This window comes from Bradysia coprophila, unplaced genomic scaffold, assembly GCF_014529535.1.
Source record: "Bradysia coprophila strain Holo2 unplaced genomic scaffold, BU_Bcop_v1 contig_138, whole genome shotgun sequence".
Lineage (NCBI taxonomy): Eukaryota > Metazoa > Arthropoda > Insecta > Diptera > Sciaridae > Bradysia > Bradysia coprophila.
In genome coordinates, this window is record NW_023503409.1 from 4,511,842 (window position 1) to 4,539,610 (window position 27,769).

Here is a 27,769-nt window from a genome sequence, read left to right on the forward strand (position 1 = left end):
TACACTAAAATGAGTTTATTATTTACAGTAGAAGCACTTACGTCACTACAGCAATAAAATGCACATAAATAAATGAAAACTTAACGGTCTAAGTTCTACTCTGCTATTAACTTAACAATTGACTCATTTGAAAAATGAAAATTCTACCTAATTTTGCGATTTAATTTATCGGATGAAGGGGAAGGGGGAGTGGGTAATGACGGAATTAAGTCTTACAATTCAATAAATATTCGTTAATAGTCTCACTACTTATTCATATAGTACGCCGATGGTGCACGGCCTGATGTGTATGTACTCATTGGTATGCCCTGAGGCCCTGGAATGGGTATCGGATTGTTACTGGCTGTTGTGGTCTGAGTGCCACCGTATAGATCACCAGACGGTTCGTAGTCAACATCGTAATATATTCCAGACTGTTTCTTTGGCAATTGGTTTTCGTTTATTAATTTCTCAGTAATTACGCTTGAAAAGAAGAATGGAATCTTACCGTCACACTAGCGTTGCTACGACTTTTCGGTCTGGGTACTTGGAAATTTCGTCCGAGTAAATCGGCTCGATCTTCCTCTTCGCTGGAACTGGAATTTTCCAATGCTCGCATGCCATTGGATCGACTGTGAAGGCTTAGTCTGTGGACAAAAGGAAATTAACATTTATTTCCACAATGGAAAGAGTTGAATATGTTATGTTACCCATAGCGTGGAAGCGGAACTGGTGGCAACGTTGCATGCATTGGCAATGTTCCGGCCATTGAGATGTTACCTAAAAACAAAAGTTTAAATATTTTCACCAGCAACGTCAATGAAAGTGGTGTCAATTACCTAAAGTACCCATATTGTTCATTGTATTCATTCCATGTAAATTTGGATATCCAAACATTGCCGACGATGGTCTTGTGGAACCGACTGGCTCAGCCTATTAAGATGTAAAAATGATAAAAAAAATCTCCAAACTGCAATCACTTGAACTTACAGCGTAATGGTTGGTTTGAGCCATAACATCAGCGATTTGGGCCCATCTCATTCGATCTTCTAGCGTCACTTGATATGCCGGCTGTCCCAAACCGGCTTGTTTTACTTGAGCTCCAGTCATGTATCCGAATACAGGACTTCCCATGGAATTCTTTTGCTCGCGTTGCCAACGCCGACTCCACATTACCAAACACACCAAAGTCAGTACGATTATGATAACCGCAGTAACTGAAGCACCAACAGCAACACCCAAAACTTCACCATCAATTTCGCACTGTGCGCCGTAATAGCTTCCAGCACAGGTACATTTCTGATTTCCATTCTCATAGCTACAAGTACCTCGATCGTTGCAATAACTGTCAGCGCATGCATGACATTCCCTTCCAGCACGTTGCGGTTGATCAGACCATGGATCTCTTAAGCCAGAATTGCATGCACAGCGAAAACTTCCCCATATATTGGTACAGGTAGACTGTGCATGACAATCATTCAATTCCGGTGAAGAGCATTCATCCAGATCTTTGATTGAAGGGAAAAGAATTTGTTTAAAATCTACTCCAACTAACAGCTCAGCTCATGAAAATACCTTGTAAATTTGAAACGGATCCAGGAGGAGAGTCAACGTACAACACAGAATTGCCAATATTGTTATTTCGTCGATGAATCACGCCGAGAAGATGTTTCTGGATATCCGATTTTAAATTTGGTCTCAGGGTGTCGCCATTTTCTTCCAACTCCAGAGTCAAATTGACGAACACACCTGCAGCACCTTGTGTAGCATCACCATTGTAAATTCTATTAACTTTTGCCACCATAAACTCGTCCGAAAACGGAGTCATTGACATGGCCGAATCGATCTATAAACACAACCAATGTTACAACTCACTAACGAGAACACAAACTTCTGTGCAACCTACCGCTCTGACTGATTCATAGCTTAGCTGTGCGTATGCTTCGCTGTTAGTATCTGCTAATAGTTTATCCCAAACAATTCGTCGTTCGTAATATTTGTCCACTCTTAATGACATCAACAGCGACACTACACGTCTACATGGTTCACGATGTTTGCGTCTTGCATAGCCTACATGAAAGATGAAAATATTAGTTTATGCAACACGGTAACTATTCAATAAGAAGACATACCCGGTCTGCAGTGACAACTAGACACACCTATCTCGGTTTTACATCTCTCATTTTGTGCAGCATCACACGTTGAATCGTCACCAACTATGCAAGTATCGATTCTAACGGGAGGCTGTTGAGGTGGCCTTGGTCGATAAAGTGGCCGGTTTTGAATGCCTGGCTTTTGATTAGTTTTCACCGGCAATTCTGTTTCGGCGATAGCGTATCCAGTACCAGTTACTCCAGGAGGAAGCTATAAAAATTGATTGAAATTCGATGCAAAAATATCTCAATTCAAATGAACTTACAGTTTGTGTTGCCTTTATAATTTGCGAAGATGTTGGTGTCGGTGTTGATTGTGAACTACTTGCATGTGGTACATCAGTCGATTCGCCGAATAAATTGATGTACGTCCTCTTACCATCAATGGAAACGAAACCATCATCTCCAGATGGCGACACAATAATATCACCGTTTCCGTTGCCAGTATGGCCGTACGGTTTGATTTTTATCGTTTGTTGAGAACCACTTCCAGATGGACCTTGAATAGCCGACAACGTAACATCAAATATTTCTCCATAGCCAGGCGGTGTTATCGGTCGGGTTGACTGAATTTGTGGTCGTTGGCGATGACCACCAGGCTTAAATTCAGGATCATCTAATACCAAGCCAGGTCTAGGATGATATGGAAAACTGGAGTCTGAAGTCACAATTGGCTTAGCAAGGGGAGATGATGATGATGATGATACTAGTATTGGGGCTTGAGTTAGAGCTTCATTAGCTAACTCTGTCTTTACAGCTGGTTTAAGAGTTGGAGTGACTGTACTACTTTGTACCGTACTCAAGCTGGATTCTTTGAACGACGACTGCAATGTCTGGGTGAATGTGTGCGATGACAAAGGTGACGACGTAGACGACATATATGGGGCGACATTCACTTCCGAAGTCGATTGAATTATGGTCGTCATCGTTGGAATGATTTCAGGAATGGAAGACACTGGTGAAATCGCTTCTCTCTCGGGCGACTCACTATTTTCAATAAGATCGTCTATGGTTGTGGTGGGTAAAATTATTGGTGGAGATGACATTCTGATATCTGTATCCGTTATTTCTTCTTCGTCGTCTGAATTTTGTTCTTCTACTTCATAGCCAGTAATTGGCTCTGTTGTGTTCGAATACAAAGATGAATTCGTATCTATTTCTATTGTAGTCAATTGATACTCATCCTCTGGATGATATTCTGGTATTGTTGGTATCGGCTTGTACGGTGGTATTGGTCTCCGGTTACCGGTGATTGGTGGACGAGGTCTTGGTCTTTGCCATGGAGGTCTATTTTGAGAAATGAACCCTGGACGATAGTTTTGTTGCATTGATGGAACAATCTGTTCAGGCAATGGAACTCCATTCATAAAAGGTCGATTTTCCGGACGATCAAACGGATAAGGTGGTGGTCTCAACGTAACGGTTGGTGGCTGTTGTTCGTATTCATTCGGTACGGGTTGAGCTTCAGATATTCTCGGCGGTCCCCTATTATTTATACGTGTTGTGTATGGTCGTCGAGATGCTTGAGCTGGCTGAGTATTTGCATGAACATTTACATTTCCATTCAACAACTTTACTATTCCAGTAATAATGTCCTGTATGTCGGGATTTTGACTTTGTCTGGGATGATTAGTTAAGACGGCAGTCGGGGACGTCAGCGTAACACTCGTTGGACTGATTGGGGACCCCGATGTAATCGATCGAGGACCCCCTTTCGCTAAAAAAGAGTCCAATGTCAAATCCTTTCCGGTTCGCTCACTCCGTGTCATGTCGCCCATTTCAACTCCATCTTTAACCGTGCTCGTCGGTTCAATTAAATTGTAATATCTACCCGACGATTCGACGTCATTCGACTCCATTTGATCAAATTGTTTATTCTGTTGTTCGTATGATGACTTGGATGGAATATCATGTAATATGGGTGACGCAGATCGTTCGATTCGTATGTGATTATGATCACTGTCGCTTTCACTTTGAATTATATCCGCGTTGTGTTTGTCAGCTGCGATGTCTTGTTGTAGTAATTGCGATGATTCAATGGTTTGTGGTAATTTTATATTTGATGATGTCTGAATGTTTGGCTGTTCTAAATTTGCATTGGCTGTGTTTGACTTTGGTGAGATTTGTGATATAGATATTGGCTCGTCGGATGCTGAAAACAATAGAAAAGAAATAATTTTAAAGTTAACGTTTTCGCTTTTCTAGTATTAGTTGCATAGATATAATTATAGCATTTTAGCATGTGATGTTCAGAGACTATATTATGTTTGTTCACATAATGTATCCATCGAATCTATTACTTGATTTGATGTAAATATTTATACGCTAGACTATAACTACAAAAGAGAAGCGTAAAGTTGAGGTCCACTATAACTGTTCTTATGGTAACTTGGGATAACTTCGCCACCGATCAAAAAAAATTACAGTAAAGCTGAGAGAGAAGAGAAGAGAAAAGCAGCTTCGACATCGATAACTTCCGAGGATTGACGCTATTACCATCCTTATCGAAAGTGTTTGAAGAAATTCTGCTCCGACAACTGTATTCGTACTTCGAAAGCTTGAACCTGTTCGTTGGGAATCAATTTGGTTTTTTGAAAAGATCAAGTTGCCAAGGTGCTGCTCTCCAGTTGGTCGACTTCATAAAATCCAATTTACGAAAGAAATTCGTTGTAGCTATGTTCATCGACCTTAGAAAAGCATTTGACACTGTTGACCCTAAACGATTGGCGAGAAAACTGAAGCGATTAGGCCTATCAGATTCTGCTGTCAAGCTGATGTTGAGCTACCTCCAAAATCGCCAAACAGCAACAACCATTGGTAACAACTCCAGCAACCTCAAGGCTGTCAACGTTGGCGTGGCTCAAGGCTCGAAGCTGGGGCCAATTCACTTCATCATTTACATCAATGATATGCTCCGGTTAAACTTCATTGGTCAGCTAGTGCTCTACGCCGACGATGCAGCACTTATCTATGCGCTTGACTCTGAACAAGACATCCAACACGCCATGCAACATGACGCTGATCTACTCCACGAATGGTTATGCAGAAACGTTCTTTCAATTAATGCAGTGAAGACATGCTACGTTACGTTTGGGAGATCGAAGAAGATGAATGATCTTAAAATTGTTGTTGACGGTGTCGAAATCGATCGCGTAAACAAATACAAGTACCTAGGTCTTCTCATCGACGAGGATTTGAATTTCCATGCTCACGTGAATCATATCAAAAAACAAGTGGCTCCATTCATCTCCTTGATGTGGCGAAAAGGAAAGTACATTCCTGCCGAAAAGCGTAAGCAGCTGTATTTTGCGTACGTTCAGACCCATTTGTCGTATATGTTGCCGATCTACAGTGAATGTGCCGGATACAAGCTCAAAGAACTTCAAACTCTACAGAACAGATGCATCAAAGCTGTGTTTCGACTTGACAGGTATACATCAACAACTTATTTGTATAGCACCGGATTACTGCCAATTTCTGAGCTAGCGAAATTTGAGAGAATAGTCAGCATCTACAAAATGGTGAACTCTTTGACCAAAACTAACTTTCGATTCACAATCAACTCTGACGTCCATGGTCGAACGACGAGAAGGGGCTCACATATTCATATTTTCAATCAACAAACTTTGATGAACGCGACAAACGCTGGATTAACTATGGCAACTAGTGATTATAACGCGCTGGACAGTGAAACTCGGCGTTTGACGTGCCTAAGAACGTTTAAGAACAGAGTGAAACTGAAAATCATGCAAGACAGTACAGAGTTTTTTGTGATATCTCCTTTGAGGTTTGTCAACTGAGTTGGCTGAGGACTCTTGTGCAATGTTTTATGTTTTATTTATTTTTATTTATTTATTTACTGCAACGTTATGTGATACTTGACCTGTGATATACTGCGCATTTTGCTTGCTTTTTTGTGTATGTAAATGTATCGCTAAACTCTGCCTATGTGAAACCAAACATTTTTGTTAAAATTGAACGCTGAAACTACGATTTAAACTAAAGTGCAAGAAGATAATTATTCCAAATCTAAACCTAAACGATCATGAAATTAACGCCAAACGTAATACTTATACTTAAATAACAAGACAAGCGGACTATGTATAACCAAAATTATTTTGTATTTATCTTAAGTCTTCGCGTATACTAATTGACTGTATTCTAAATCTGATTGGTTCCTATATTGTATTCCGCACACTATTTCTACTGGAATGATAATAATAAATGACATTAAAAAAAAAAAAAAAAAAAAAGAAATGAGAATTTGACCTTCTGGCCTTCTGTTTCACTAAGATGACTTTGAGCATCATAAATATGACTATTATACCTGTACCTATTCATTTCTTGTATACTTTTAGATTTCACTTTCCACAGACCTCTTTGGACATTTCAAGAGATTGATGCATAATCTTCTACTTCATTAACTACAACAGGTATCTTGCTATACAAGATCACAATAACGGGAATTAATTTCTTAGTTTTGCCGCCTCTAGTATTTTTTTATTTTTATTTGCTCAGAGCGATAATCTCGCATTAGGCATTATTATCTCAATCAAAGCTTTGTCTCAATATATCTGTCTGTGTCAACGGCAGATAAATTAGCGTAAACAAATTGTCAAAATAAACCTTTCAGACAGAGGTGCATAATCGACTAAAATTTGACTCAAGGCTGTAAACTTCAATGAAAGTATAAACCAAGTATGGTCTTTTCATAAAAACCGGAGGACATAGTGATTTCACAGAAACAAACTCACCTCTCCATACAAAGTTTGACATTCGACCATACCTTGTGTTGACGTTCATTGGTAAACTTTGGGGATGTCACGCAGATCAAGGTTCTGAAAGATCGTTGACGTAGATACAGATATGCGGGTGACACACCAAACTTGATGATAACATGTACATGGCGGATTTCATACAAAAATTCACCTACTGTGATGATTGTCATCGCCGTGATGATGTGGTGATTTTTTCAGTATGCAAAATCATCAGACGTGGTGTGTTCCCGCGTATTTAATAAAATGGCGGCCCCAAAGTTTACAGCCTTGTATTTGACTGGCTCACTCGACAGATAAAATAGAATAGTTCCCATAGAAAATTTTGACAGATCGCTTAGTATTTAGTATATATAATTCAGTAATTTTATTCTTAGACCAAGCAAACATATTCCAATATTGAATTTCGCTGATCAACAGCACAAACATCGTTTTAAAAATATTCTTCGACGAAATTTAATTATTACCAAACGTCAGTACTTCATTCTCACCTACAAACTTCCTCAACCCTGCAAAGTTGCAACACATTTGCAAAAGATGGAATAATTTGCGCGTCGCATTATTTCATTTACCATCTCCCTCTTCGATACACACTTTGCACGAAACATCTATGTGAAATCACTACACCTACTATTATGTACCTCCTTTCGTCAAATACGCCATTGCTAATGACAAAGTAGACAAAATCAAATTAAACTCAAATAATGTATTGAGCATCTAGTTTTACAGTCAGACAAGAGAACTGAGTAAATTTATTACGGAAACGAGTCATTTTGGCCGATTCAAAGTAGTCATGTGCGAAAGAAAATTCACAAAACTGATCCCACTTAAAAACAGTTTTCACACTGCGGGTTCATAGGACGGTCCTACACAAAGAGTAGTATATACGTCATAATTATGACGTATACTACTCTTTGTGTAGGACCGTAAAATTATCGAATTGAAGCTCTTCACATCATTCTGTGCAAAGATTCATTTTAATTTGTATAAAAACTGAGAGTTAAACTCAAGTTTGCGGTTTCTATAGTTTTGGTGTGCACATAATTCATTTATTGTTTTTTAAATCGCTTTACTCAAGCAATTCAATTTCTTATGATAAATGTGAATGTGTTCCTTTCTTGCCTATCACAAAGGACACAAAGGTACGACACTTTCTCAATTGGTTTTTTCGGATGTTTCAAAGATATGCAATTTTTCCATAAAATTTGCAGCTGATAATGTTGCATCTAACCTATCTTGTTGTCCACGAAAGCAACGGTTTTTAAAACTTCATACAAATGAATATTTTTCAGATACCCGGCTCCTTATCGAGGTCACTGCACTCGGCGACAATCAATTTGAATATTTTTTGTTATCAAGCGTCTATAGGTAAAGCGAATATTCGATTTTCAGTGAGACGATTTTGATTTTTAGATCAAATTTTAGTTGCAGGAAGGATATTCGATATTAGCGAGAAATACACAACGAGTCTTAGTCGAAATTGCTTGTCAAAGGATTACAGAATTTACAGGGTAAGCGAATGGTTCATTGCTTCTGACACTTGCTTTTACTTCCACTTCCACTTTTTCGAAATTTTAGACATAAATTCGTGTTCCGACATCCAAAATGAGTGACTCAGAACCTGAATCAAACTGGTGGACTGAATTAAATCGTGATAGGAGCAAACCAAAGTTTAAATTCAACGGAGAACTATTTCAACTTATGGTTCATGAAGTGTTCCTACCGAAAAAACTTCCCGATCACTACGATGCAATGCAAGCGTATCATCATGAATCTCTTATGCTTGCTTTAATGGCTGACATCATCCAAGATTTGAGCAACGAATTACCCAAATCAACCCACAATCTGTTCCAAACCTGGTCGTTTCTCCAATGTCGTCAGTATTTGGAAGTGCCAGAAACGCAAAATGCTATAGCGTCATTGCAAAGTGGCGAAATGATCGCTCTATATATTCGGGAACAGAACTGTGGTTTTTGCCTTTACATTCCACGTGATCGTAATTGCGGAAACAAGGCCATCGTTTCAGCGTTTCCAGCTTCACTCGAAAATTCAATTATCATGTCGAGCGAGAATGATCCTCAGGTAAGATGTTCGGTTCCAAATTTCTTTCTTGGCGTTTGGGAATCGGTAAACCTATTTGTATTTCACTTCAGCACGTTAGCCACACCTCAATTGTTCTCTCTAGACTATTGGTAATTTTGGTTCTTGATTTTCAGATGTCTTTCCCGGCGATTTCACTTTCGATTCCCTTCGACAACTTCGTTAAATCAATTCCATTCGCCGAGCAATTGGCATTGCTGGATCAGTATCAATTTGAAAGAGCAATGCCGAAAGCTAAGAAATCAGGAAGCGATGTGACCGAAATCCGTGACGTTGCTGATCCCATGTACGTGTCCAAGTGGCTGTTAGCATTTCTCACAAACGAAGATTCGAATGTGGTGACTGGACACGATTTCCCAAGAACCGTAAAGAAAGTTCGTGATGATGTGATATTCAAAGGCGGTGATTTGCCATACAGAAGATCTGGTTTATGGATGACAATGAAAGTAGCGTTGCGATTGAATCTCGAGACAGAATTTGAACGTGATAAGGCGAACTGCATATACAAAATCATTCAAATCCATTTAACAAGTAAAATGTGCGAGTACGTGCTGTCTAGTAGGACAATCGATGCTAGCCTTGCTATGGAAATGGTTGCTAAAGTTGCACGCAGACTTGATAAACTCGCCACGAAACTTGGAACATCATTGGATAAATTCGATTTCGAATCACTATACCGGTCGGTGACTAGCAACTCAAAGGATGTCATATTTAAAGTGCGCGAAAGAGTGAACGAAGAATTCATCAAATTGAGTCGTCTTGACAGGCTGACGGCGTTACTCAAACCACTCGATGACATAAATTTTCAACGTGACTCGATTCACAAAATTCCGAGTCTTAAACAGTACTTGGGATCGAGAGTAAGCTCAACCACATCGTCAACTGCGAATCACTTACTGGAACCGCAACTAATACTGAGACATCGCGTGAACTCTCTCGATTTCCCAAACTTTGACTTTTTGAAAATCAGTACCGAAGTCAATACCACAATTCTGCTGGCCGATGTCGAACGCTGGATCTGGGAAAATTGCAGCAAATGTACTGCAGAGCATGTTTTAAGCCTTCGAGATCTTGCTGTTAATTATGGAACGGCAGCCAAGAAATATTATGTGGATGATCCGTTGGGTGGAAGCCGGATGATTTTGACGATTTTACAGATCATTCGAGCCCTGGATGAAATAGCCACCGACGAGTATTCCCTATTGGAGGAACATCACAGCGGAATTAACCCGAAGATAATTGAAGATTTACTGTTACCGACACGTGAGCAGTTAAAAGTGGCATCTGGCTTGGAAATCTATTTCAAACAACGTAATTCTGAAACGTCGTTTCCTGCACTGAATGCTGAGTCAACAGTTTCGAAAGAATCGTTCGCTTCCCGCTATGCCCAAACTAATCCTGAAATGACCGATTTACTGCAGACAATTTTAGATGCAGAGGAGGAAAGAATTGAAGCCAAAATGCTAGAAGTTTCGAAAGCTCGGATGAAGATAGAGCAATGGAAAAAGGAAGCGAAAAATTTGCAGCACGATTTCATAAAAATTTGGGCAACTGTTGAGTACCGGACAGTACACAATCGTCATTGCAAGCTCTGCAAATTGCAAAAGAATTGGACCAAATGCTCCGTTGAGATATACGAACGTTCAATAAGTCGTGACGAAGATTGTCAATACGCCATTGCTTTTGAACTGTTAATACCGACCGAAATCTCGTGTTTACGTGACGTACTTCAATTCGCCGCAGAAGAATTTTTTTTCACATCGAGTTCAAAACTTAGCATCAGAGGCGATTGGATCAACTACGAACAGATTGCATGTCACAAAGAAGAATGGGAAAGACGTGTAAATTTGGGCAGTTCGTGCATACTCTTTATGAAGTCACATTATACGAAGAAACTTCATGCCGATTCAGATGATAAAGATTTTGTCGTCAACAACGGATACAACTGTGTCTACTATGCTTCCAGTAGTGGTAACGACAAGGACGACGGTATCGAATTAGCAAATGAAATCGAGAAGCAAACGATTAAACGATTTTGCACATTCAACGTCGATCCGGAATCGCCATACCGAAACCTTCAATGGACGCTGTCGAGTACAAATCATTCTCAAAACGAGGTATTGGCTAGTCAAAGTAGCTGTCCCATGGAATTGAACTTGTCAGAATACGTTGCATTTGGATCACTTCGGTCGGATGGATGTCGTTTACAAATGCGCAATATTTATCGAGCTCTCGCAACGGAAACACTATCGTTTGAAAAGCAATCGGTTGCAGCACTTGTCTTTCAAGCATTGTGGCAGGCAGGACCGAAATCGGAAAATCATTGGCTTCGCGAGTCGTATGAGGACCTGGCTGACGATATTTTTGCGTCTGAGATGCTTGATTTGCTTTCAAAATATCTGTCGCTGCAGCAACACAATTGGAAACATCCGCTAAAAGTTATGGTTGCGATACTGATTGTCGTACGAATTGTTGAGCTCAACGATAATGATTCAATTGTCACAACCGCCGTCAACCTATTACTGTTCAGTCGATCCATCTGCGATGATTGGATGAACCGGATTCAGAAAGCAAAATCTGAATGTGATTTTAAAGAACAAGACCAAATTCAAAGTCTGCGCACAAATATGGTGGACGCAGGAATATGCTGTGCATTGACATTCGCAGTGAATCCAAAATCGAAAGCCTTTCCTCAAATATGGCAATCAATAACCACAAATTCAGCTATCTATTACTGGCTCAGCGCCGTTGTCAATGTAAATAACAACATCATTTTGAGTACGATGGAGAACAGTGAATTTGACAGAATACGTCGAACATTCCTACGTCAAATTTGGGTCACTGGTGTAAATTCCGAAAAACTATTGCTGCAACAAGTAACTAAAGATTGCTCAACTGATGTGAACCGGTTCGTGGCAAGCCAATGGACTGGCGTACGAAATGGAGTTTTTACGAAGTGGTCATCATTTCCTGAAGTTCAGCAAGTTGTTCACACCGAATTGGTCAACAGAGAAGAAGGTGTGCAAACCAATTACGTTCAGATCGACATCATTGCTGGAACGTTCCTCGTCAATGGCATGCCAATATCCAATCTACCAGATTCCATTGTAAATAATGATTCATTTAAGAGAACGTTTGGGTCAACTTGCTTTGAAGTGCAACCGAATCACAGTGGAATATTTTGTACCCGTTACAAGTATAATGACTGCAGTTACCATTTCAAGCTAGAAAAGGATGAAGTTATTGTGAAGGAAGTAAGAACTGACGGCGATGTATACGAACTGATTCCAATTAATAAATTCGGGAAAGATATTCCCTACGTTCTGCAACACAAATACAGCCATTGGTGGAATCAAAAAACAGAAGTTATCGAATTCCGACCACTTCATTTTAACGTCCATAATTTTGCCTCATCCGACCAAATTCAGTTTGAATTGAATCTGGACACCAAATTGCTTTTAGAACTAAAGACATCCAGATGTGTCATCGACAGATTGAGCAGCAGTTTTGTCAAGATTTCACAGCAACTTGCACGATTGGAAAGCGAGAAATATATAATTGCCGTTATGGATGGACCCGATGACATCAGCATCGAGCTACCACGCATGAGAATTCAGTTCAAACTGGGAGCGTCCAACGAAATAATGTCACATGAATATGTCGGCATGAAAGTATGCAGCGATCAGAAAAAGTTCGGAACTTTGTTCGGTCTGCGCAATGGCTTACTGTTGGAGCATCAGAACAGTCGTGAAATGTTGGTGATTATGCCGCATGGAAAAATCGAAAAAGAAATAGAGAGTTCAACCAACGGTGTAAATGTTTGGATTGCCACAGAAGATTTACGCGACCCACCGTTTTTCATTTATGACATAGACCATCGATGTCAACAACTGAAAGCTAGAGGAAGTTTCTCGGAATGGTTTTATTTGGCTCACTTGCACGCAGTCACTTCGCAAGTATTGCCCGATCCATTTACTGGCATGAAAGGCACCGAAAAGTCGTTACAAATTTTACAGTCAGCCTACTGTTGGTCGTCTGAGCCATACGACAGTGAGGCAGCGAAAACATTGAAGCGAATAAGAAAGTTATCCGCTACCCGCAGTTATCATCCACCACATCATACATCCATGCAAAGAATTAAATGGCCAAAAAATCTACCACCATCCTCATCGCATGAAGCATTCGCAATTGTTGCAAAGCGCCTGTTTCGAGATAGCGACCGTATGAGTTTTTTGCATTTTAAAGAAAAATTGGAAGAGGATGATGACGCTATGTTCCTGAATGAACGATCGTATCGACGATATAGCTGTTACGATGGAAATGCTGCTGTTACGAAACATTTTACAAAATGTCATGACGATTCGATTGAAGAAGATCTACCGTCCGATCACGATGGCTACTTTACTGGTAGCGAATATCACAGTAACACCTCCAGCGAATATGTTGACTGTAGCAGTCGAAATATCAGTATCGGTCAAAATAGCAGTGATGCAAATGGCGATGATTGTCATACGGTTAATATAAGAATCATAACCACTTTAGCTAAGCACGGTCAATACCATGTTCCAAAGAACTGCGAGAATCGTCTTCGTCAAATGTTGTTCTCCGATACGAAATCGTTACAAGGCCGAACGAATAAATTAACTGGAACAAATTTGATTCGAGAGTTGAATTCTACACTTCCTGACCTATGGATTGACCTCTATAACATCGCATGCGATCACAACCTTGATAAATCCAAATTTACATTGGCACTGACGTTATTGGCATTGAATGGTATCGATCTAAACGACTTGCTTACTCTTCAAGTTGTCGCAGCAAATCCATTGGATTTTGAACCCATAAAGTCGCCGGATGTCTATCTTTACACCAACATAACGGAAGATGATTTCAAACACTCGACAATTTCTGAAATTGTTTCATCCTGTATGGTACCACAAGAGATCTACTTATCCCAATTCAAGGAACAATTCATGACAGCCAATGAACACCAGAGACCATTACTAGTTAGTGCATACTCTTCCCAATGGATCAAAAAGACTGAGTCTCAAGCAGAAGCAATAATTCAGCTAATAGAAAAGCAGTGGCCATGCGATGAGTGTGATTTATCAACAATTTACGCACCGGAAATTCATATAGTCGAAGTCATCGCCAGGATAAATCCACTTTTGAAAAGGTGGTACGAGAATCGACAATTGAAACTATTTTTGGCTGAAATTGGCAAGAAAATGCGTCAGTTATCGCATCGATCAGTGGAGTTCGAGAGGAATTTCAAAGAAATCGTTTACAAAGTTCACTGTGAAAGCAGTCCACCGAAATACAAAATCAATTTTATGGAAAAAATTCATCGAAACTTCGACGACAATGTTACCGTCGACGACATTAAATCAGCGGATCGACTGTTCCGAAAAGGAGAATTTGATGGTGAGGAACTGGATGCATTTTGGCAAAGAATAAAGGACTTGCATTTACCAACGAAGGAGAGTTTTTTGCACTCGGCAAACATTTATCCGCGCCTTGTACCCACACTGATTTTACCTCAAATGATTTCGTCCACTAATGCAAATCACAAGACAATGATTGGTGCATTGGGGGTGCTAATTTCGAACGATCAACGGGCTGCGAGAATAAAGAACTTGGAAATGCAGCCGAAAATGGAAGTGGCCCTACGTCGTGAAAAAGAGGAAATTCCATTCTCCAATTGGTCGCCGTCCGTTTATCCGCAATGGTTGCTGTTTCAAATTGAAATGGATTTAACGATTCGTGGAATTCAAGTGAAAGTGGCGAAAAACATGATCCAACCGTCGACGAATGAACATTCAGTGATGCAATTAAACATGGGAGAAGGAAAAACCGCGGTCATTGTTCCAATACTTTGTGCTCTGCTATCAAACAAAAAACACGTCTGTCAAGTGACCGTACTGAAACCGTTATTTGAAAGTAACCTAAAGTCACTGAGAAAATGTTTGGGCGGAATGTTAAATCATCGAGTTTTCGTATTTCCTTGCCGTCGTGATATGATCTTCAGCGAAGATAATGTTCGCCTTCTACTGGAGACATATAAAGACTGTAAGAAACTCAAGGGCATCATTATGACATTACCCGAATGGCGCTTATCACTGCAATTGAAAATGTACGAGTCATCACGCAAGAATGAGTTCGGTATCTCTTCAGCTCTGCTGCAAATCCATAAATGGCTCAACAAAAATGTCCGGAACATTTTGGACGAATCCGATGCTATTTTGAATGCTAAATACCAACTCATATACACGGTGGGCGAGCAACTACCACTCGACGGTGGAGAGCTTAGATGGCTGGTCATTCAGAGCATCTTGAAAATCATTCCGTCGAATTTAAAAATCCTCTGGGACAAATATGGTAACGAGAAAATTGAATTCGACCACGACTTCAACGTCGAAAAATCTTCGGAAAAGTTCTGTCATTGCCGCATCCTGCATTCGTCCGTGTACGATGAGCTACAAGCTAACATTGCAAATGATTTCGTCGAGGAACGGACACAGATTCCATTTCCAAAATTGAAAACTTCCGAAAAAGTTCTGGTGAAAGCAGTGCTATGCGATAAATATGTCGATCCTACTACATATGATGACTGTATGAAAATATTCGAAGAGTATCCCGTCCACCAGAATGTAATATTTTTATTGTCTGGCCTGTTGAAATTCGAGGTGCTTCATTTGGTATTGAGGAAACGATGGCGCGTCAATTATGGTGTAAATCCGAATGGTAAACGAAAAATGGCAGTGCCGTTTCTAGCTAAGGATGTTTGTGCAGAAAATACCGAATTCGGTCATCCAGATGTAGCTATTTGCTTCACATACCTCAGCTACTATTATTCTGGTTTAACGGATGTCCAGCTGTTGAATTGCTTTGATACCTTGACCAAGCTTTCGAATGGAGACGAAAAATATAAAGAATGGATTTCCTGCATGCCCGCACAACGAGTTCATAAATCAGTTCGCAATTACGGGGGCGTTAATTTATCGGATGCCACCCAACGTACAATGCTGTTCACTTTACTGCGCTACAACATGAACGTTATCGACTTTTGGCTGGCCAATACTGTCTTTCCGAGGGAAGCTAAAATTTTCGACATGAAAATGATGTGCACTGCTTGGGATCTATGTTCAGAGGAATCGTCAAATGTCGTTACTGGTTTCAGTGGTACAAACGATACGAAATTGCTGCTACCCAAGCCAATCTGTCAAAATGATTTGAAGGAACTCGAAGACACCAATGAGAATGTACGCAAAACCATCGTTCTCGAGGAAAATGATAACTACGAGCACTTGCAGTCGAATATCAGTGGTCTTGACATTCTAAAGAAATTGGTAGAAAATCGGATTCCGGTTTTGTTAGATTCCGGAGCGTTAATGCTCGAATTGAACAACGAACAAGTGGCCAAACATTGGCTGGATCTAGTTTCGACGGATCGATTCGATGCGGCTGTGTTCTTCAATGAAAGGAATATTCTCATGGCTGTCGACCGTCATAATTGTCTCAGAGAATTCGATTGCTCACCATACTTTGAAAGGCTTGATAGATGCGTCGTTTATCTGGATGATGTGCACACAAGAGGTACGGACCTGAAATTTCCAACCGGGATCAAAGCCTGCGTAACTCTATCCGGCGGCATAACACGTGATAAAACGGTTCAAGCTTGCATGCGAATGCGTTTACTGGGTCAAGGACACACTATTTGTTTTTGGGCATCTGAGGAAGCTGATAACGGCATTCGAGAACTTACTGATAAAGCTAAAGCCGAATCGATCTGTGTGCGAGACGTGTTCGATTGGATTTGTTATAACAGTAGAGAGTTTGAGAAAGATGGGTTGGTTCACTGGTCGGTGGCATCATATAATTATTCACAAAAATTGGCTGCATATCGATACATTGATGATGAAATGAATGACGCTTGTGCCGGTGGTGGTGACACGCAAAAATTACTCAAGCGACTTGGCAATTTTTGCACGGACAAAGAGATAATAAAACTGGTTGATCTTTACGGTGGAAAAAATGAACTGTCCGTTGTGTCGATATTCACCAAACGATTTTCGAGCCTGATCGCCCGTTACAGTAAATTGTCACGTAAGTTGTTCAATAACAATGTGGCTCTGGAAACGTTTTTGTCATCCAACTATGAGTTCGTTATCGAAAGGCTCCAAAAATGTATTCCGGACATGAAGCGCTTCTCTCACATACTGGATGAAGAACAAGAAAAAGAGCTTGAGTATGAACTGGAAGAACAGAGGGAGGTGAAGCGACCTGGCGTAGCCAATCCTGTAAAGCCAGCAGCGGATGCACTTTTGGGCGATTTTCTTCGTCATGGCATGAAAAATCGTAAGCAATGGAGCAACTTATTGAATGCAAAATTGGTGGTACATCTGCCGAAGGCTTTAGAAAAAACAAGTCTTTGGTCGCTGTTGAGTAAAAATGAAACGAAGTGGGGTAAAGACATTTACGCAACAACTGATTTTGTCAATGTCGTGGACACACAAAATATACAGACAGATGAATTCCTGCGACCCGTTTGGTGGATAGTATCTGCACAGTCGGCAGATGAAACTGAAAAATCGATTTTTCTGCTAATGAGCCCGTTCGAAGTCAACCAATTTCTACACATATTTCGTGGAAATGCATCTACAACGCTGCGAATGTATTCACCTCGGCTGAAGCCCGATCCGAATATCAACACTATGATCAATACCAGAGAGCTACAAATGCCCTTTGATTCGCGTTCACCAGATGTCACCGGATTCGTCGAGTCTCAATTGTCCGTCTTTGCCGGAACCATCTATTTCGAGAACAAGACGCAACTGGAAAATTATTGCACCTTCCTGGGAATCATACCGAGTCCGTTCAACGCAAAATACCAACAGGCATACGACAAGGGACAAATCAGCTTGAACGGTTTCGTTCGACCACAATTTCGTGATATTTGCGATGGAATCAAAAACGGTTGCCCATTTAAGAAAAATCCCGATAAATTGGTCTGCGAAATCATCGAAAGACGACACGGATTCTTGCCGAACAATTCACACGTTGCTAAAATTGTCATCGAGGGAACTATCAAGGGAATCAAGTATGGCAATTGACCGGTTTAGGATTTGAGGTGAGAATCATGAAAATTTACTATTTTAGTACAAGAACGACAGGCCCAATGGAGGCATGGGTACTGGGTCGTAATCTAATTTAATCGAAGACAATTTGCTCACATATGATTTGTTGATGGATTTTATTTCGATTGTTTCAGATCCACCCAGCAACGATGTTTTTTTACTCATTCAAATAATTTCAAATAGATCAGCTCATTATCCAAATGTAATTTCTTGATTTGAAAAATAAAATTTTGTTTCATAAGATTAATTAACGGATTTCGTTGGACGGTTGAACATCAAAGTCCACCTCTTTTCATCTATTCACTAAAACTTTAAATTACAAATTAGGCCAGGAAACTGCAGAGGTATTCATAAACTTCAAAGAAACGTTGTTAATGACTTTGTTTCGAATAAATTCCCGTCCATTTTTCATGACTTTCAGCTAACCCAGAGTTATTCAAAATCATTTTTCTTCAACTCCTCGTTCTCATCCCCGGAATGATTTAAAAAAAAACAATTCAAAATGCGATCTTGTGCATTAACATTATACGTTCACACAAAGCAAAGAGATTTAGTTTGGTGGAGTGGCATTTTGAAAAGGTAAATTAAGAAGGCGAAGGGCGTATATAATTTTGTAAATTGGCTGTTCGTTTCAAAAGTAGATTTGGATTACTAACACAGTTTCAGACATACAGTTCATGGGAATAATACCGACATTTTCAATATATTTACAGAACAATGGAGTGGAAGGTACCCCAAATTTAATGCTATGTCTGTCATGTCTGTTATTTGTCGTTTATTTAATTTAAATAAATCTTCTTGTATAGTGTACGCACTTGCTGTAGTTAAAGCCTTTCAACTTTATATTCTCTCAGGTTGATCGGCTAGAAATTAATTTCCACAAAAACAATGAAGATAGGTATTTCGAACAAAAACTAAGTGAAAAAGAATTCAGAGCAATTCATCTATTCAGTTCACTCGGAAATATCTTCAAATTTATTCAGAGTTACGAAATTTAGTGACAACCATATTTAAGACACTTAGCGACGATTGTTGTTTTCACATTGAGTGGTGTGTATAGTATTATTAGAAATGGATATTCCGAATATACGTTACCGATCGACGATTCCGTCTTTCGCATTTTTACGTCGGCTATGAACCAGAATATTTTCAGATTTCCCGAACCAACATCTTTTTCATTCCTTTTTTTGAAAGTTAAAGAAAGCAAGTAGTTACTGGAATTTCATTGTTACTATATCATTACTATACCACAAATCGGATATGGAGACTCTCATTTATGAACAATTATTCTCTGAAAAGACAATGAGTACTTAAGCATAAAATATTGACTCGTTAATGTGTCTTTGTTTTGTAAATATTTCTTTTTAATGTGATGAATGTGGTCTTTAATAGACCACAACATCATCAGTTATCGACAATGACAGCGACAGCATAAGCGATGAGATTTGTCTAATAGTAAAATGTATGCTAAAACTAATGAAGTTAAAAATGTCCATTCGAACACAGTAGAGAGAACTAACAAATAAACCTGTTACAGACGGCAAGCATATCGGGTCTGTTACCTTGATCAAAGTATTTTTAATCGGTTGATTTCAAATCTTGTACTTCAATTTTGTTAACATGCATTTTACTATTTAATGAAGCATATAACCCAGAGCTTGTCACTATTTTTGTCTTCGTTATCGATAAATGGCACCCATCAATACGCTTGGTGTTCGTAAAAACTTCAATTGAGTCAGTTATGCCGAGAAAATTTTATTGTCCAACAAACATGAAACTTGCTATACACACTAACACAATATCGCTGTGAAATTGTTTATAACAGCAAATCGAATCGACATATAAGCGAAATTTGAACAAATCACAAGATGAAAGATTATGTTAATGACTTCTTCATTGGTAAGGCGTTTTTAAACGATGAAAGAATGTTCAACCTTGAATCAGTTCAATAACACACTCGCCAGTGACTCACACACTCCACAACTGTTAAATTCCGATAGGTGTGTTTGCACTTGCGATTTTTATTCGAACCGATTTTGTGAGTTCGGAAAGATTGGCTGTTTGATTTTTGTTTTAAGAACAACCATTTTTCGGTCAATTAAACATCAAATTTGCCTCAAGGTAAGTACACTGAACTCAATGGTACAGATCCGAACTAAATGTATTTGCCATGAGTACAATTTGTTTGGATATGTGTTGCTAATCGTCGCTAATGTTCATTCGTCAATAATGAACTGACTGACGCAAACTAATCACTGAATCGTTTTTACTGACCCGAAAGAAAGTGGAAAATATTAGAACCTTGTCTACCATTCTTTCAGCTATATAAATTTGTTTAACAGAAGAGTAAAATGTCTGATGTTCGATGGAATATGACACATTTAACCTGGTCACAAGATATTGATTTAACACATTCAATACACCTAGATGTTAATGGGATGGGCCAGCAAATTGAGCAGAATGACGTTAGTATTCGAATATCAATTAAGGAATGAGTATACGTAACGGTTAAAGCAATTATTATACACTTTTTTACGCGTCAATTTGTCTGTGAATAAATTATTGGATCGTTGGCCTGATATGCATAGAAGAGACTTTGATCTCTCGTTGTAATAATTGATTTTTATATCGACAATGTAATGCTGTAAAGACATCTTTAATGGTTATGTCTATAGTCTTTAGTGCAGAATATAATAAAAAAAATTGAAAGTAGAGACATGAAGTGCATTACATCTGTGCATTTTTACAGTTAAAACATAATCAAACCATGCACTCATGTAAGGGATCACAGAGATTGTTATAACATATAAAATGCATAACACTTATAAGTTAGAACTTCTATAACGAAAAAAAGTTGTTGGATTATTTGTAATGCTTTGCTGAAGATGTATAATAAAAATCATAAAAAAAACAACACAAAAAAATAGAAAATAACATTTCGCTGTACGGTGCATGTACCATACCGAATGAAAAATTAAAATTGCAAAACTGTAGTAATACCAGTATATGAATGTAAAACAATAGAAAATTATTTATATCACTTGTGTGTAGAGTAGATAATGATTTTTATTTATTATTTTTTTCTGTTAAATGTCGCAATGTGAGGCCATTATTTTTTTTTTTCGAAAATTGTTTATGATAGCGAAGCATTCAAAATAACTTTCATTTAATATGCTACCATGAGGAGGTGAAATCAACTTTTTTTGTAATGAAATTATTGTCAAGCGAATGCACAAACATTTAAGTTGCCAGTTCAATGTTTGTTGACACTATGTTGAAGAATAAATCAGTTGTAACAAGACATTGGCTTTTAATCTTCAGGTGTTTAGCAGAAGGATCTAGAGATTACACAATGTTTCTGTAGAATCAGATCTGGGTCAATTCAGCGGCTGAATTTCAGCCATACACAATGACCATAATATTGATATTCACTCAATCAACCTGTTGCACCAGACCAGACGTTGATTGTCTCGAAACCATAAAAAATTCTATTATTAACGAACAGGTAGAAATCATTGTAACAACAAACAAAAAACAATTTTTCAAAATGATTCCAACAATCTAATGGTTTTTCTAACAGAGTCTTGATTTTGATTGATTTTTTATTTATTTGAATTAAAAAAAAGTTGAGGATACAATACAACCATGATGGTATTCATGTCTAACATTTTCTTATTTAGTTGCAAGGAAAAAAAATTAAAATTTTCTTTCACTGTAGCTGACTCATTCAGGTATGCTATTATGTTTAACAATTTTAAACATGAACATCAGTTCATCTTAAAATAAAAAAAAACAGTCGAAGATGCAAGACAAAAAAACGATTTCAACCTAATTGCCCAGTGGACTCTATCTCTATATTTTCAGAGATCATTTATATTGTCTTATAAAGGGTAGAAAGTGTTAAATGTAAACAAAATCTGGAATGTGAAAACTTGATTGATCCAGACAAGATGTAATTTGTACCAAAGTAATTGGAATCTCGAACTGTGAAATTCCCTTTTTCTTGACGATCGTACACGCATGAGAATGAGGTTTTTCTTATTATAAAGTCATATCCAACCCAGGAGTTTTTTTTTCGAATTACATGTAGAGAAAAGTGAAATTGGACATTGGATTTGAAATCAACAGATTGATCAATGGAAGTAATAGATCATTGTCAATGTCGTTTGAGCTGTCAAATAAGTTGTCATTTTCACAAAGCTAACCTCAAACCGAACAAAAAAAAAGTATTGGATGGTGAGACGCCGCACAAATTTTCATACATTTCAAGGGGCGGCTCTGTGAACGAAACATCTTTTGAGGTTAGCTTTGTGAAATTGACAACTCATTTGACACTTTTTGAGAGAAGAAACCGCTATTTGACACTGATCTATAGATCTGATAAAAATACTGGTCATATTTGGTCATATTTTTAGCGTCTGTAACAGGTTAAGAGTTGTTGTCGTTTGTAATTGATTCCACATGATTTTGTTGAACAAATAAAAATCTAGATTCTTATTGTCTAATGTTTTTAAGGCATTTCGTAGCCAGAACGAAATACTTAATTTGAAAATCTAGATTTTCATTTGTTAAACAAATTTTGTGTGAAATAATTTACATGCTACAGCAACTCCCAAAACAGAAGACATATCGAATTTCTCTCCCTTTGAGTAAAAGTACAGCCAAAAGCAACTTAAAAACTTGGATCGATAATAAATGAATAATTTCTTAGTTGAATGGCACTGAAATCATTTTAGAATAGTAAAAATTCCATTGAACTTTACTATACCAACTGTAACAGTCTATCATAATATATATTGTGCATTATAAAACATTAAAATACTCATTCTAAGTCACTTTAATAATTCGGTCCACCATTGATCAAATTTTATTACATCGCAATAAAAGACCAATAACATTACTTTGTTTGGACGTTTTGTATACAGAATATCTTTGTCGATCTGAGAGTCTTTGATCAGCAGAATGGTCGATTCGAAATGTCTTTTCAGAAATTGAACATTGCATCCATATATTTTCCATTTGATGTGGAGAGAAAAAATGTGTGCCATCGCTCTAATAAGTTGTTTTGTCACAATTAATCCGTTATAATCTTGAATACATATCTTACGATATATATGATGTAGGCACATGCAACATTTTAAATGATTTTCTTTTTCCAGTCACATATTTCAATCGAATCTAGTTGATAGCGGATATATTTGTAGAATGATGAGTCAGTTCGGTAAATATATATAAATTGAGATAAAAATAAAAATTTCTGAGATTCTGATATGGGATGTAGCATTAAAAAAGAAAGAAATGAATTCTTACCGCACAATTGATGCAGCATCATGAATGTAAATAATCCATAAAGTAGATTCATTGTAATTTTCCGGTTCCGTCTGTACAATATCATTTCGTTTGAGTGTGAATGTTATCCTTGGGTTTCTTTAAGTTTAAAAATTAAAACGAACTTCACAATGGAGTATTTGTGGCTTTGTAAACCATTTGTTTAGCACACGTTGTTACACTCTCACAAAAATTATTCCTATTCACTTTACAAACTACGTATATACTGTCTGTTACACTTTTACTTAATTTTTTTTTTTTTTTTTTTACTTTATTCACCGATGCCAACCAATACAGAACCAATAATTGCGGTGAAAATTAAGTTGTAGCGATGGTGGAGTGTGTGTCGTGTGGCTCACAAACATATTTTATGATTAATTGGTTTTTCCATGTCATTGAAGTGTTGGTGTTATATCATCTGAAAAATTTGAACAATGTTTCAATTGATTCTGGCAAAGTTTTTTTCAGTTTAAAATGGGCGACTCAATTAAATTTTGCTAATAATATAAGTGAGAGTCAATATGCAAGTAGTCCGATCACCGTGTTAAATTCGTAACAATAACATAGAAAACTGTAACACGGAACTCGAGTAAAGAAGACTGATAGACGAATTTGTTTGATTTGACGGCATACGATTATTACAATTAACCTCATAATGCCGCTCAGCATAAATTTAATACTTATTTACCATAAAGAGTTGCATTGTTATATGCGAAACTAAAATGATTGAGCTCAAGCCAATTCACTTTTTAAAGTCAAGACCGTATATTTGTTTATCGATACTTTGTATACTCAAACTCATACACTTGCTTCAATATTGAAGAATAAAAGCAATTTCTTGGAGAAAAGAAGAAAAAAATTTCACAATTTGCTATGCATGATCAATTCCATTCGATTATGATGATTATTGAAATCGATCTAAAATGAATAATAAGAAGTACGTCGACGAATAGATAAGTAAATTGGAGAAAGGGTATTCGAGACGATTAGAGTGTACATTCACATGACCGTGCAATGTGACGATTCTACCCGTTTCATGGAAAGAAAATCTTTAATCGAAAAAATCAATCAACTTTTTAGCATTTTATATTGTCTTTCAAAGTGACTAAGGACGACCGTACCAGTGTGCTTATCAGCAATCATCTTATGTAGCTATAGGTGTATCAAGCAGCGCAAATCAACGAATGGAATTGGTTCAAATATACTTCTCCTTAATGCATAAAAAAGCATCATAAGTGATAAAATGACTTCATTATAAATGATTGACTGAAGCAACTCAGCGAAAATGGTAATATTTGGAGCATAAATTTCATGATCTTTCACAATTAAAACTCAGAGTTAATTTGAAAGAAATTTTTTTAGAAAAAAACATTTCAAGATTTTAGCATTCTGAAATTTTTATTTTTATACATGAAAATGAAATGAATTGTTCAACTGCGCATCAATTCAAATTATGCTCGAAATTATGTATTAATCTGATCATCCAACGCCTGGCATTATCTCAATCAAATATTTTTTGATCTTTGAACAAAACATGTCCCCTCTCTTTATTGTGTACGTTGATTTGCATTAAGCTTGAAATTGTTTTGAGAGGTGTAACGTGCGTAAACTAGAAAGTATTACTGATTTTTTTTTACATTTTTTTCCCATTTAATTTGTCTATTTTTTTCAGCACACAGACATACTTTGAGTACAATTTTCCATTATTAACGATAATAATATTAACAACTGAAACAAGTTCGTTAAATGTATCCAATCAGACCGATCAGATGTGTATCTTTGTAAGTTTGGGACTAACCAAAATAATAAATTATTGGTGCCACTTTCTACGTTTATGTACTGATATTAAAGTCGGATGTACAGAAAACGATTTAAGGAAATAGCGATTAAAGGTTATTGTTGAAATCCATTGCACCATCTTAGGCATACAAGTCGACTACATGCAGTGGATGACTTTTTTTTATCATCTGGTATCGACAGCGACTTCAAAAATAAAATTTTGTCAGAGCTAACGTCGTCTTATACATAGGCAAACAAACATGTCAAAACAAATGAAGTAAAAGACTTTATTTTTGTCTGTCAAATGAAGTAGTAGATTCTCTCAGATAAATCCTTAGCAATGTACGCTGGCGAGAATTTCACTAAAATCGATCTAAATAAACCGTATTGTATGTTATACAGTAAACGAAATAATCGCTTCACAAACGACATTCTTCTCTGCATTATAGGTGACTCTACAGCGGCTACCTATTTAAATATTCAGTTCGCTTTTATGAGATGCTGCGGAATTTTTACATAACTCATTCAAAGCAGACAATGCATAAAACGTTCTTCAACACTTTCGAGATAAGATCTGAAGAAAGTCTTGCAAAGTGATAGCCTACAAAATTGAATTGTTTCAAAGCCGAGATTCCAATGAATTTCGAAACAACAATTGATAAAAATGTATACAACTTCAAAACCGTTTGTTGCAAGAAATTTCAACTGTACTTACATAGAGTTGTCATCAGATCAAAGTTTGTATTTTTTCTTCTTTCGAGTCGAGGTGTGTTCATGTATGAAAAATTGATATGCAGAGAATTTTTTACATTTATAATATTTTGGACCGGTTCAACTAACTCGACGATTATGTCTTCCAAGAGATATTATACCTTAAGATACACTCACATAATATTTACTTAAGTTACCGCATTAGATAACTGTTGTTTTTTTTCTAAATGATATTCAAATATTAATATTTGCATATACATTACGTTTCCACCGAAGGTACTTACTCGGTTAATATAAAAATGTTTATATTGAACAGTTTCTTAATTGTTCTAAGACTGGATGATCGAAAGGTAATAATAATGTGATGAACCTCACTAATTATCTCGAAGAAGAATATAGCAAATAGGCACAATGCTCACATTTATTTAACTGTGCATGTTGTCCATTAATCATGCTTAGTATGATTATACTCTTAGTCGGAAATTAATGGAATAAAGTCAATTCAACATTCAGATTTTAAAATTTTAGTCATCCTACAACTGCACTTTATATCGAATTGAGTTTTTAGTGGGCATCATTGCTTCATTAGACTTACAATAAAGTCTGACTGTTGCGTTTTATTACCGAAAAAAATACCTTTCTTCTCCTCGTATAAAATATTATTTAACTATGGTATTTCCGCCACAAAATTAATGGTTTCATGTGGAGTCATTGCTGTGCATGCAAATGATATGCAACAAATTTAAATCCTCGTCCAACATTTGAACCACTAAGTGAGAACATACAATGAATGTCGTGTCATAATATTTTCAAAATTATAAATTGAAAATAGCAAATTTATGCAGAGAAAGTTTAGCAAAATTCACCCACAATGTATATACTGGATGAATGCATATAATGTACAAACACTTTTCGAAATTGTAATTAAGCTTAACTAGATCGATTTAATTACAAACAAGTGGAAGCTGTAAATTATACATAATATACGAACCTCACATTCAGCATGGTGACCTATTTTCCCATTTTATAATAATTATGAGAAACCCAATTGTGCGTCCTATATACGCTTAATCCAAGTATAGTGTGTGTACACAGTGCACAACAACGAAAACAATTCAAGAAAAAGTAATTTTTATTCCATCTCATTAAAATATAACTTTCTCAGACCGAGTCATCATGTGAATTGTTATGTTAGAATATAATTATCGGCAAGTAAAGTGCACTATTTGCGTACAGAGTAGTACACAAACATTACACCAATATTGGGTTAAGATGGCACCAAATTTTTCCTTCCAACCACTCAATATTTAAATGTATTAATACAACAACACACGAATTTCAGTTGAATTTTAACGAAAATAATCAACAAAAATTTTAACTGAGCGGACAGTTTAACCTAATTTCCGTCGAAGCAAAAAAAAATATATCCAACCTCACTGACACGTACACTCAACTAAAAATTCAAGTTTTTCATTTCGACACGAATTTTTCGTTTCTTTCTTTTGTTTTTGTTCATCAATACCGTGTACATCAACAACGCGATCGTAACTGAAACGGTTTCTTGAATTCCTTCTTGTGCTGAGCTTCTTTCTGCGCGACGACCGCAAATTATATAGTCGATTTCGTAAAAGATCGTTTCTTTAAGTGGATCCGGCTTTGTATTATGCATTTTAATTCGTGATGTGGTATTGACATGGGTATGAAGAAAGCATTTTCTTAAAAACATATTTCGCATTAAATTCGCAGGATTATTGGTTCATTCTATTACGATTATTGAACGAAATAATTGAAACTTTTCTGTTACTTA

At 37.3% G+C, this 27,769-nt stretch overlaps 2 protein-coding genes across 4 annotated transcripts; one reads left to right on the top strand and one right to left on the bottom strand.

The window, feature by feature from the left end:
* LOC119073444 lies at positions 1-27,517 on the bottom strand. 2 transcript variants are annotated; one of them, XM_037178934.1, is made up of 11 exons: positions 26,954-27,517; positions 23,455-23,890; positions 2,399-4,284; positions 2,112-2,343; positions 1,886-2,049; positions 1,555-1,825; positions 970-1,487; positions 819-912; positions 690-759; positions 488-626; positions 1-413 (listed from the first exon to the last, which is right to left on the bottom strand). In XM_037178934.1, exons 2-11 carry the CDS (start codon positions 23,537-23,539, stop codon positions 246-248), a joined length of 3,627 nt encoding a protein of 1,208 aa, XP_037034829.1. In that variant the 5' UTR covers positions 23,540-23,890; positions 26,954-27,517; the 3' UTR covers positions 1-245. The 2 variants fall into 2 exon arrangements, with proteins under 2 accessions (XP_037034829.1, XP_037034828.1); XM_037178933.1 differs by having other exon boundaries at positions 1-419.
* LOC119073424 lies at positions 7,839-18,383 on the top strand. Of its 2 annotated transcripts, none has more exons than XM_037178868.1 (6): positions 7,839-8,049; positions 8,200-8,275; positions 8,333-8,418; positions 8,486-8,989; positions 9,124-18,137; positions 18,279-18,383. In XM_037178868.1, exons 4-5 carry the CDS (start codon positions 8,513-8,515, stop codon positions 18,118-18,120), a joined length of 9,474 nt encoding a protein of 3,157 aa, XP_037034763.1. In that variant the 5' UTR covers positions 7,839-8,049; positions 8,200-8,275; positions 8,333-8,418; positions 8,486-8,512; the 3' UTR covers positions 18,121-18,137; positions 18,279-18,383. The 2 variants fall into 2 exon arrangements, with proteins under 2 accessions (XP_037034763.1, XP_037034764.1); XM_037178869.1 differs by having other exon boundaries at positions 7,853-8,049; positions 8,339-8,418.
* Positions 27,518-27,769: the final 252 nt, after the last annotated feature.